Source organism: Epinephelus moara, chromosome 22 (assembly GCF_006386435.1).
Source record: "Epinephelus moara isolate mb chromosome 22, YSFRI_EMoa_1.0, whole genome shotgun sequence".
Lineage (NCBI taxonomy): Eukaryota > Metazoa > Chordata > Actinopteri > Perciformes > Serranidae > Epinephelus > Epinephelus moara.
Window position 1 is genome coordinate 887,160 of NC_065527.1, and position 12,430 is coordinate 899,589.

At 41.7% G+C, this 12,430-nt stretch overlaps 2 protein-coding genes and 1 long non-coding RNA gene across 7 annotated transcripts in view; 2 read left to right on the top strand and 1 right to left on the bottom strand.

The window, feature by feature from the left end:
- The window catches only part of LOC126383666 (uncharacterized), a 13,280-nt gene extending 3,668 nt beyond the window's left edge, over positions 1-9,612 (top strand). The window contains exon 3 of the mRNA XM_050034254.1: positions 1,954-9,612. Within this exon, the coding sequence (XP_049890211.1) occupies positions 1,954-3,622 (1,669 nt within the window). The 3' untranslated portion in view covers positions 3,623-9,612. The remainder of the gene's footprint in view (positions 1-1,953) is intronic.
- LOC126384384 (zinc finger protein 665-like) overlaps positions 1-12,430 on the top strand; it is a 197,254-nt gene that overhangs the window by 127,798 nt on the left and 57,026 nt on the right. The window lies entirely within an intron of this gene.
- Positions 10,342-12,430, bottom strand: part of LOC126384515 (uncharacterized) — a 10,547-nt gene continuing 8,458 nt past the window's right edge. The window contains exons 2-4 of the long non-coding RNA XR_007569299.1: positions 11,443-11,533; positions 10,709-10,881; positions 10,342-10,538 (exon numbers count right to left, since the gene is read on the bottom strand). This is a non-coding gene — a long non-coding RNA (uncharacterized LOC126384515). The remainder of the gene's footprint in view (positions 10,539-10,708; positions 10,882-11,442; positions 11,534-12,430) is intronic.

Genomic DNA, 12,430 nt, shown 5'->3' on the forward strand with positions numbered 1-12,430 from the left:
GTATGGAGATGTTTTGTGGTTTCAATTATGTGTTTTTGGACGTTTGAATCTGGGGCGCCGTCAGCCTCGATTAGGTGGAGTTGTGTTGCTACCTCCTCTCCCCTTGGATCTCCGCAAGGGATGTGAGGACTCTAAAACTTCACCTGAGCCTCCCTCGGCATATGGGTGAGTAGATACTGGCTGAATTTTCATTTTTGGGTGCACTATCCTTTGAAGTTCAGTTCAGACTAGAGATTCGCAATGAGACTATTTGAAACAAACAACTGTTTGCAATGCGCCATTCTTCAATTATCTAAAATGGTTTGGTTTCGTCTTGTTTTGTCTCTTAACGTTTAGAACTGTGGAAATTTACCAGCTTGTATTCTGTACATAATTTCCCTTAACAAACTTATAAATCAGTGGTTCCCAACTGGTCCAACCGCAGGGTCCAGATTTCACCGTTGTCATTGTTCAAGGTCCACACAGTTAGTCACACTTGGGTTTGGCTGGATGGATCCTTCCAAGTCAGGTCCTACAAAGGTCAGGCAAGACTCCCTCCAAGCATTTAATGAACACACGCTTGAACAGGCTAGCAAGTGCCCAGGTTTGCATCATTGACGAGGCCCTGCCTTTAATTCTAGCAAATCATGCACAAAGTATTGTGGGTACGCCATGCCCGTTGAGGGTACAGACATGCATCCATGAAAATTCTGTGAAGAAAGGACTCGGTCCTCTGTAGAATTCAAAGGATCCTTTAGGTTGGAACAGTACTTTGATGGGATTCGATGACGTAGCCTCCTTGAGATTAAGCTGTTTAAGGATCCCTCCTCAACTTTGAGAAGCACCATCTGTCAAATAGCTGTCCCTTAGTCCCTAACTCTGCTGGACATTCACTGTACTTCAATTCAGAATGGACCCGCGACCCACTTTTGGACTGTGACCCACCAGTTGGGAACCACTCTTTTAGGTTATCTCGGCCTTTAGCAATGCCAAAAACAGCGCCTGTGTATGAGTCAGTGTCTGTCACTGTGTAATGTTGTGTCATTGTGTGTAACTTTCACTAAAACTTCCATTCAGGATGCATCACGACTCAGAAAAGTTTACATGACAGCAGAAGTTCATTCATCTTCATCTTCTAACCGCTTCATCCTCTTGAGGGTCGCGGGGGGGCTGGAGCCTATCCCAGCTGACACTGGGTGAGAGGCAGGGTACACCCTGGACAGGTCGCCAGACTATCGCAGGGCTGACACATAGAGACAGACAACCACTCACGCTCACTTTCACACCTACAGACAATTTAGAGTTATCAATTAACCTAGTCCCCAATCTGCATGTTTTTGGACTGTGGGAGGAAGCCGGAGTTCCCGGAGAGAACCCACGCTGACACGGGGAGAAAATGCAAACTCCGCACAGAAGGGCTCCCACACCCGGGATCGAACCGGGAACCCTCTTGCTGTGAGGCGACAGTGCTAACCACCACACCACCGTGACAGCAGAAGTTTGGCGGCTAAATTTATAGTCTTCTCAAAGCGAATCACTGGAATGGAAGGAACTCAGGCGTGCTGATCCAGCAGTAATTATAGCCTAAATATTGAGATTATAATTAACAGGAGACAAAATTTTTGTCTCCAAAAACAAGAAAACTGCAGCTCCTGTTTACTCTCATTTGTGTACAGGTAAGTCTTGCCCTCTCCAATATGGCGGCGCTGCTGACATATTGCTGCAATGGGCTGACAGAGTCATTATGGCGTCTACATATATATATGTCTATGACCATTAGAATAGAACAGAATATACTTTATAGTCCCCTAGGGGAAATTTGTCATGGACTCAAGTGCGTAGTAGTAGTAGCTGCCTTGCAGACAATAAATATACATAGAATACATATAACAGCTAGAGACGTACACGTACATACACACTCATATTATTACCTGTTTCAGTCTTGACCTTTTTTTCCTCTGTCTTTTTTCACAGTGAAGATGAAGATGACGATGATGAGGACGATGACTTCACAACAGGGTCATCAACAACATCACAACATCCAATGAAGCGCCGTCGAGATGGGTCCGCCGCCTTTAGAGCGAGAGAAGAGGAGGAGGAGGGGGAAGAAGCTCGGTGGCATAACAAAGAGGAGAAAGATAAAAGACCCGACCCACTCAGGTTCATACCCGTCAGGGACCCTGGCCCCACCCTCGACCCCACCGCTTCATGGTCTCCCCTTTCACTCTTCCAGCTGTTTTTTAGTGACTCCGTCGTCTGCACCATCATTGAAAACACAAACGCAAATGCTGCCAAAAGACTGAAGTCCGGGTTGAAGTTTGTGTGGAAACCTCTGACGGTGAGCGACTTCTACATCTTCCTGTCCATCATCATCTTCTCAGGACTTGTTAAAGTACACGTCAGAGGGGACTACTGGAGAAAGGAATGGCCGTTCAACTTCAGATTCCCTGGCGAAACCATGAGACGGGATCGCTTTGAATCCATCTTATGGTCCCTGCACTTGAGCAATCCAGCAGAGGACGAAGAGAACGACCGCAAGAAGAACACAGCAGAGTATGACCGACTGTTCAAGATCAAGCCATTGTACACCGAGATAGTGAACGCCTGCAAAGTGCAGTTCCAGCCTTACCAGAATATTTCCATAGATGAACGGATGGTGGCGTCCAGGGCTCGCACAGGTATGACACGATACATGAAGGACAAGCCCACAAAGTGGGGGTACAAAATATTTGTGCTTGCGGACTCCTTAACGGCCTACACATGGAATTTCTTTGTCTATGAGGGAAGGAGTGTGCATGGTCCAGGCCAGGGTTTGAACTACACTTCAGTCATGGACCTTATGGCATTCCCTCTCCTTGGTCGGGGCTACACACTATTCGTCGACAGTTTCTATTCCAGCACCGCCCTCTTTAAGGAACTGTCCAGACAAGACATCGCCGCATGTGGGACAATCCGAAAAAAACAGATTGGCTTTCCAAAGACCACCCAGAATGACTTACCAAAGAACGCTGAAAGGGGAGATATGCGATGGATACGCCAAAACAACCTCCTGTTTGTAAAATGGATGGACACACGTGAAGTGACCATTTGCTCAACTGTACACGAAGCCTTCAGCGGACAGACAGTGCAGAGGAAAGTCAAAGAGGCCGGCGTGTGGCAAACCAAGAACATAACCATTCCCGATCCTATTGTGGAGTACAACCGCAACAGGGGTGGCGTGGATCTGTCCGATGCTTTGATCGGCTGCTACAGCGTGCACCACAAAACCATGAAATGGTACAAGAGGTTCTTTTACCATTTTATGGACATCGCTGTGGTCAACAGCTTCCTGCTCCATAAAGAACTACACAAAAAGAAGAACGATCCCGTCGTGAAGAAGCCACTCTCCCAGAAGCGCTTTAGGGAGAAGCTCGCTGCAGAAATGCTGTGGTATGCCAAAGACTCAGCACCATCAACGTCAACTCCAGCCGCCTGCATGCCTGCATACTTTGGAGACAATGGTACAGAATCCAGGAAGTACTGCAAGAGATGCCAGGACGCTGGTATCAAAAGGATGAAAACACCTGTGTACTGCATGAAGTGCCAGGTCCCGCTCTGCTTTAATGCCAGAAGGAACTGCTTCAAAGATTGGCACAACAAATAAGTCCCCCTTTGTTTCATTAATTAGCTATGGATGGAGGAGAGGAGCCACTTTTCCCCCTAAAACCCCACCCATGGACCCAAATTTGTTTTTTGGATCATCTGAGATGGGTCTTGAATTTGGGTGCATTTGGTAATATGGATATTCCACCTCAACATTCCTTGACTAAAACCTCTATAACTTTCCTCTGCTCTACTTAAACAGTATCAGTCTTGGCACCAGTAATGTTCAGATGTTGTGATATGGTATGCGCAAGGTTATAGGCTGCAACTACATAATTCCAACAGGATACCATAAAATTTCATTTAAAAGCCTAGTCCTAATTAAATGTCCAGTCCCTTTTACGAGCCCGATGTGGCCTCTGGATTAGAGAGCTGTACCAGGTGCCGCTCCAAGGCTCCAGTATCCCTGGCTTGTCAGAAAGGAAGCAGGATGGACAACACCACAGCAGGTGTAACTGATCAGATGCAGGAAACCAAGTGTCAGCCAGGCCAGGCCTCTATTTGAGACAGGCCTTTAATTTGACAATTAAAGGCCTGTCTCAAATAGAGGCCTGGCCTGGTTGCTAAGCAGTTGATTTTCATAGAAGGTCTTTGGATGTATAAAACCGGATTGTTGACTACCCACTTGAGCTAACGTTAGCTAGCTGCTAAGATCAGCCTACTAATTGAAATTTTATGGTATTCACACTGAAAAGTAACAGTTCTGTTTGGCAGAAATGAAATTTTTCATTTATGCTGTGCATCATTACCATGAACTCTGACACATCTGCAGAAATCCCACAAATGTACCTTTATCATGATACCAAAATTATTCATATCGACCAGGGGTCGGCAACCATTACTATCAAAACTGTTTACGATTTTTGACCAGAAATACTAAAAAAAAATCCACACAACGTATTTGAGCCTTATAATAATGTAAACATAGCCAAGTCTAAATTAGCCTTAACAGTCTAAACGAGCATTCATTAATATGTTTTACCACAATGTAGCGACTGTACAGGGCACTATTTATGATTATTTGGAGCTTTAACTTTGCAAAGCTGGCAGTGAAAGCAAACACATCTGTCCACACACTACTAAACTTTCTATTTTATTTCAAGACTTATACTTTTTTTGGATTTAGCACCCATAGCTAACCATAGCTGACTCAAGAGAGAGTCACTGCTATCAAAGTTCGACAAAATTTCAAGGAAAGGGTGCCTCTTTCACCTGGTGAAATGTTTAAAATGAATGTGTTTGGTATATAGGCTTCACATTTTCACAATTGGAGAATTTAAGAATTTCTTTAGGCCAGCAGCACTGACAAATAAAAACTAATATGTTAAAAAAAAATTATTCATTTCCATATAATACCTTTGTCAAAGCTACAGAGAGACACTGGAGAGGGGCTAAAGAGCCGTGGCTCCGAAGACACAGGTTGCCTTCCCCTGATGTAGACCATGTAGTTAGAGAATATACTCTTCATTTTAGGCATATCATTTTTGAGCCCCTGAGCTGGGGGCTTTAGGGATTACAGACTCCTCTGAACCTGAGACTGTTCAGTGTCATGTGTCATGTATCTTTGCAGAGAAACATGATGTGTCATGAAGAAGAAAAGTCTAAATACATTTTTGATACAGTTTCAAGTTAATGAAACACAAGTTGTTCAGGAGATCAACGCTGCTGATATTTTCAGCATTCAAATATTTCCACTACAAACAGAAAACTGTGTAATGTAAAAAGCATCATCAGGTTTGAGTCCTAAGATAAATCTTCAAACACTAGAATGAAACTTCTCTTTGTTACTCCAGGTGTTTCAATTTTTTATTTATTTATTTTTTAGTCTTACCCTTGGATGAGTTCAATTTTTTGTTACTTTTATACCTTCTGAATGTGTTGAAACAACACTGCAACTTTATGATGTTACTTTAACTCGGCTGATTGCTGATACCTTTTAATACACTGAAAAAGTTTCCCTCATGTCTGTACAGCGTTACTAAAGTTTTTTTGTTGCTAAAAGAATGTTTGATTATTATTTATGAAAGGTGTCTGCATGTTCAACAACAATGATAAAGGTTGCTGTACTGGAATCAAGAACATTTGAGTTTAGGCACTGGACTTCTTAGAAAATACGACTCTGAGGAGGGTGGCATGGTGGTACAGTGGTTAGCATTGTTGCCTCACAGCAAGAGGGTTGTTGGTTCAAATCCAGGGCTTGACCCCCAACAGGATAAGCGCTTACTTAAATGAATGACTTTAAGGATCCAATTACAAATAAAAATAGCGTTTAGAGATTACTTTCACACAGGTGTTTTAACTGGTGATGGTTTCAAGTACAGCATCGCAACCAGTGCAACTCTTATGGAAGTATTTCTGTGCCATCTGAGTTTGAATTTGAATTCCTAAAACTGAATTTTTTAGCATCAAAATCAGACTATGAATTTTAAAAACAATTAAATTTCTAGCACTGATTTTTTTTTTGCCTCTGATTTTGTTTTCAATGTTAAAATAAATTCAGTGTAAAAAGATCCAGAGTTAACATCCGGGTAACCAGGGAGAAGCAGTCGATCCCTGTCTCAATTCATCCAACGTCCAGCCAATCCGGTCTTTAAGTGTGACGTAACACCCTTTCAAAATACTATTTCCGGGTCCAAACGCTCTGTCAGATACTCAAACGACAATGACGGAACCGGTGAACCTGTTTACAATCACTTCTTTCCTCAGCGAGGTCAGTGTAGCTGTTCTGCCTGGTGGAATAATAAAGGATTGCGCCCAGGCATCACAGAAAAAGAGAGTTGAGGTGAGTTTGAAGTTAGCAGTAAGCTAGCTAGTTGATCTAAAGATGATATGCCAAAAACACCGTACAGGACTGCTAAAACTTTTGGAGCGTTAGTGAAGTTAGGCAAGTTGACATATAATGATGTGCCAGCCCCTGGCTAGCAACAGTATTGTTAGGCTAATATCTTTTAGATGTGTTAGGGTGAGGGTTGAATTGTTTTCAATATAACGTCAGATTCATGTTGAGGGACAGGCAGTAAGGTACAGCAGCTGCTGGTGCCCATTCAGCCAACACAAGTGCCACCATATGGCAGCTCTGCTGATTTGGGTCGGAAAAAAATGTGTCCTGCACCGATGATGAGGGCGACGATGCCGAGGACGGGCGAAATATCAGCAAGGAGAGTGTCTGAGATGGCCCCAGCCACAACACAAGGTTAGTAATTAATTTGCAAATGATGCTGTCTGTTGTTGTTGGTTGTTTTGAATTATTTACTTAACATCATGTAGTTTAGAGCTATTGTATTATGTGAAGATTAACTGTATTTATCAAACGGTGCTAATATACACTCATGGTGTATCATGTTATTTCAGCTGGAATCAAAAGATCTGTCACTCAGGAGGACAAGGACTGGGTACAGGCAGTGGTCGAATTGTTAACAAGGGGGATGCAATGTAGCTTTGATTTTTTTGCGTGCACACATAATCAAATATGACAGCACAGATGTGCAAAATTAATCAAGATAAAGAAAAATGGCATGACGTATACCTGCTGCCTTTAAAAAACACAAATAATGCAGTAGTATTGCTATTGCAGTACAGACAAAAATCATTTTAGAGTATAAATAAGAGTAGTTCTGAAATAGCTGTGAAAATTAATCGTAGAGTCACTCTTATCCTATAGACATTTCCTTAGCCAGTTATAATTTCTCCTTACCTGTGAAGCCTTGGGCTGATAAGTGGTGCTGCTGTCCTGATACCTGCCTGGTTTCTCCCTGTCCCTCTTCTATCTATTGCAATAATATAGATAATAAATGTGCAAAGCAAAATTCATAAATAGAATTAAGAATAGTAGTGGTGACATAGCTGTGGAAATTAAGCTCAAAGTCACTTTTGTGCTCTAGATATTTTCTCTCAGCCAGTTATAATCTCTCCTCTCCTGTGAAGACCCTGCATGATCATCCTTGCTGGCCTCTGGTCCACTGTCTCCTCCCTGACCCTGCTCTTTATATTGTGGCAATAAAGATAAAAAAAAATATGTGCAAAGCAATAGTGAGCACAAGTTCTTATTAAGGAGGAGTGGGTTTATTCCTCGCATGAAACTAGCTAGCAAGGTATTTAACATAGGTAACAATAACATTAGTGTTCTTGTTAACCAGCTTAACTTGATATATTGGCATCTATTAATTAGTCATCATTTAGCTAACATTATCTACATGCAGCAGCATTACTCAACTTACACGGTTTGGAAGAAACTGTGCAAGATTTTTTGCTTCTTGCTGGCTGGTTTGCTGAACATAGTTAACACACAGCAGCACACATCTCGTCTGTGCGATTGATTCAGATCACAACAGGACAGCATGTGTATGCCGCCTGGCGCCGGTGCGTTTAAAGACGGCTCAGAAAAACACGTTACCACATGTTAAAAACGAATTGAACGGTTGTAACGGCTATAAAAAGTGCGGCTATAAAAAGTTGTAACGGCTATAAAAAAGTGCGGGGGACAGGGCACAGATATGGGAAGTGCGGGGGACATGTCCCCTGTGTCCCCCCCCTCAAATTACGCCCGTGCCTGCACACACAGATTCTAGATTAACAAGGGGGATGCTTTTTGGTCAATTTTCTAACAAAGGGGATGGCATCCCCCCTCAATTCGACCACTGGGTACAGGCATCCCTGTCACAACCTGTGTTTTACTGGGATGGGGTGGATTTTGAGTCCAGAAACTCCTCGGTACAACTTATGTCTTTTGTACTTTGATATTACAGATATCAGACTGTCCGCTTTAATTGAAAGATATTTTGTATACATTATGTGAAACCTCACTGAAACCTCACTGACAAGGAAATCAACCATTTGTATTTGTAAAACTGTTTGCTAAACTTTAAATCTAGACTCTCCCTATCAAGACATTTGAGGGGCTGTTGACCAACCCAGGTTATAACCAAGCAGAGGACAAGGCTGTTTATTTGCTGTCATCACTTGCAGTCACTGAGCAGGAGAAGCAGCAGATAGAGAGAGGGTTAATTCATTCATTCATTCATTCATTCATTCATTCATTAATGATTAACCTTGTATCAAGCCCTTGGCAAGCTTCAGCTGCTTGATAACAGGTTAATGATTAGAATCAGGTGTGTTAGAGTGGGGCCATACCTCAAATGTGGGGCAGTAGCTCTCCAGAAGCAGGGTTGGTGACCACTGTATTAAATGTTATGGGTTTTTTTTTGTTGATTGGGCAATCCTCCATGAGCCAAGGGCAAAGCACCAATACACGGAGCGCACAGGTGTTGTCATCCAGGAGAGGGGATTGTTCCTGTCTGACAGCGGCCTACTCTGTGGCTCTCCAGATGGGACAGTGTCTGACGATTGTGTTATAGAGGTGACATGTCTGTGGTCAGCCAGAGCCAAGACCATCCTACAAGCAGCAGAGAGTAGGGACTTCCTCCAGGAGTTGGATGAAGAAACTGGTTCCCTGACGCTAAAACAACTCCATAACTACTGGAATCAGATTCAGGGCAACCTACACCTGACTGGAGCTAACAGTTGTCACCTAATTGTATGGACCTTGTCATCCTGCCAGTGCTCAAAGATCCCACATGGGCTCTTAACATTGACACATTTTATGAAGAGTGTTTGCTTCCAAACATGGTGTCGCAGTTGTAAGTTAAGCCTCACATACTGTTCAGGGTCAAATACAGTGCTGGAAAATAACTAAGTACATTTACTCAAGTACTGTACTTAAGTACAGTTCTGAGGTACCTGTATTTTACTTGAGTATTTCTGTTTGATGCTACTTTATATTTCCACTCCACTACATTTATCTTCATCTTCAGCTCTCAGATGAAGATGTGACACAAAAGATAATCTGTTGTATTGTTATGTTTCATGTAACACAGGACCAAAGAGTGATTGTAAATGTTTGTATGTTAATATCTGCACTTGCACTCACCCTGCATTCATGATCTGTAAATATTAATGTCCTTTGAATCAATTTGTACTGTTATAATAAATGAAGTTTTTGGCACTAACACAATGTTTGTGACACTCAAGACAACATGTCTCTGACAAATATAGGTTTCATGGTAAAAAGAACAGTCACACTTTTTACCTGGTTTTACTTTTTTAAAGTTTTCTGCAAAACAAATCATTCATGAAAATCAATTACAAGAATATACATTCATCTCAATAGTCTTCATTTCATGTCAATAATCTATTCCGATCATGTCCTTATATACATGTAACAAAGCTTTACGACCACTGGGAAACAGTCCTCCGCATTTTTTAACACACTGACAATCATTCATTCGATTTCGCGGAGGATCGGTGTTTGCAAATTTGTAAGACACACACATACAATATACAGTCATATACGTCATCTATATATAGCCAGTATCATCAGGAGCCATGCGAGAGAGTTGTCGGCTGCTCCATCGCCGATAGAAGAGAGGAGAGGAAAATTAGACTGCAAACTTTCAACAGTTTATTAGATGTAGACTACTATATCTAGAAGGTAAGTCAAAGCAACGAGACGTCTTGTCAGAAACAGACCAGGCTGAAGAAGTCACCTGAAGCAAAACAAGTTTTTTTTACTTGACTTTTACAAATACAATTATTAGTTTGCAGTAGCTGATTTAGGTAGGCATGACCTAATAAAATAAAACATAGATAGGCTTAATAATAAATGTACAGAGACGACTTTGAGGAATTCTTTTAAAGATTTATTTAGGCATCATAAAGTCACAGTGTACTATAACCTTAACCTGTACCATAACTGCATGACGTGACGTTAGCTGCTGCATATCTACGTTTTTGTTTTGTTTTTTATGACAGAGCAACACTAACACACAAACTTGTGTTGGCCCACCTGATGATTTGTACAGCAGCCACCCTCCAGTAACTGTCCCCAATTATGGGAATAAAACTTTGAGGGCATCACGTAACTGTAAGGAAAAAATGGATACAAGTGTAATCTCCAAAAAGAGAGTCAAAACTCGTTATTCAAATCAGGAATAAATGACACTGCATGACAAACTAGCAAATCCTTGTAACTCCACAGACTGAATCCAATATACAACACAACTAGCCTAAATAACTAAGTGCATGTTATTACCTCTTCATGTGTTGTGCGTTCATCGAGATGAGCAGCCCTACGGCCCAGTCCTGCTCTTTTGGGGGTTTTTCACATGGCTGTGGCAACAAATAGAAAGCCACATCCAACGGTTTAGGCCTCTTGGCAGGAACAGGACTCTCCCCTCTGCCCTGCTGAAAACACCTGGAAAGGACCTACAGATAAAAATACATAAAAAAATAAATAAAACATGAACTTCAACCTCATCTGTTTGTTGTAATGACATTAGAAGAGGACCTTTATTATTATCAAATCCCATTATGATTTTTTTCATTTCATAAACAAATTTAACATTAGTCTTAAGTGAAACAGGCCTTTGTACACACACACACACACACACACACACACACACACACACACACACACACACACACACACACACACACACACACACACACACACATTTACTGAAAGACACAAAACAGGTGCTTTCCTCCAAGGTTTACTAACTTAGACTTAAAGGTCTGCAGTACTGGTAGGAAACAGAGCATTCAACACAATACGATCATTACTCACTGTAAAAGTAAAAAGCAGAATTTTGCCTCTTTAAATCAACAGCATGTCAAAATGTGTATACACAGGGCTTCATTTAAAATAACCTGGTCAGTTCCACCTGAAGTGATTCAGTCCGTCTCTGTTCTCCAAAAATATTAATCAATACACCTACAATGTATAGGTAAAATAAGCCATACATGAATTAAAGTTTAATACTAAACCTCATATGTTGATTTGTGATGCCACCACTGGCTGCGTCTTGTTGATCACACCAACTGAGTAAATGTAATGAGCGGCGGGCTGATGTGGGCCCTGTCATCACAAACAACACAGAAAAAATAACAAGGGTATTACAAACCAGCAGCACACAGATTTTTTAAAAAGATATTTTTGGGGGCATTTTTAGTCTTTAATGAACAGGACAGACAAGTGTGAAGGGGGGAGAGAGAGAGGGAGTGACATGCAGCAAAGTGCCACAGGCTGGAGTCGAACCTGGGCCACTGCGGCAACAGCCTTGTACATGGGGCACCTGCTCTACCACTAAGCCACTGATGCCCCTGCAGCACAAAGATCATGTTTTAAACAGCTAAATGTTACCTGACTTTATTAGGGTGACCATATTTGGATTTCCAAAAGAGAGGACACTTAAAGTACAGTGTGCCTCCTCTGCATGGGTTATACAACAAAATAATATCTCTCTATAGGCAAAGACACAAATTCAGATAGACTTATACAACATGCTTTATTATGCCTAAAATAATCTCTCTTCAACTCTCAATGGTACAAACATGAAATAAAAACCTCTGGAATGAAATGATGAAGAAACACTTCTGTATTAGAAAATCAGCCTATAGCAAATTTGTCCCGTTAAGTGGCCCAAACCCGAATCTGGGCCACTGCAGGAGGCCCTGGTGATACCGGCTCTACCAGGTGAGCTACCCCACGTCACAGCAATTCTCAACGGGCTGAGCTTGCCAGACCAAACCCGACTGGGCCAGACCGCGGGTTCGGGCTGGAAAAAAAAAAATATATATATACAGTGGTGTGAAAAAGTGTTTGCCCCCTTCCTGATTTCTTACTTTTTTGCATGTTTTCCACACTTAAATGTTTCAGATCATCAAACAAATTTAAACATTAGTCAAAGATAACACAAGTAAACACAAAATGCAGTTTTGAAATGAAGGGTTTTATTAATGAGGAAGAAAAAAA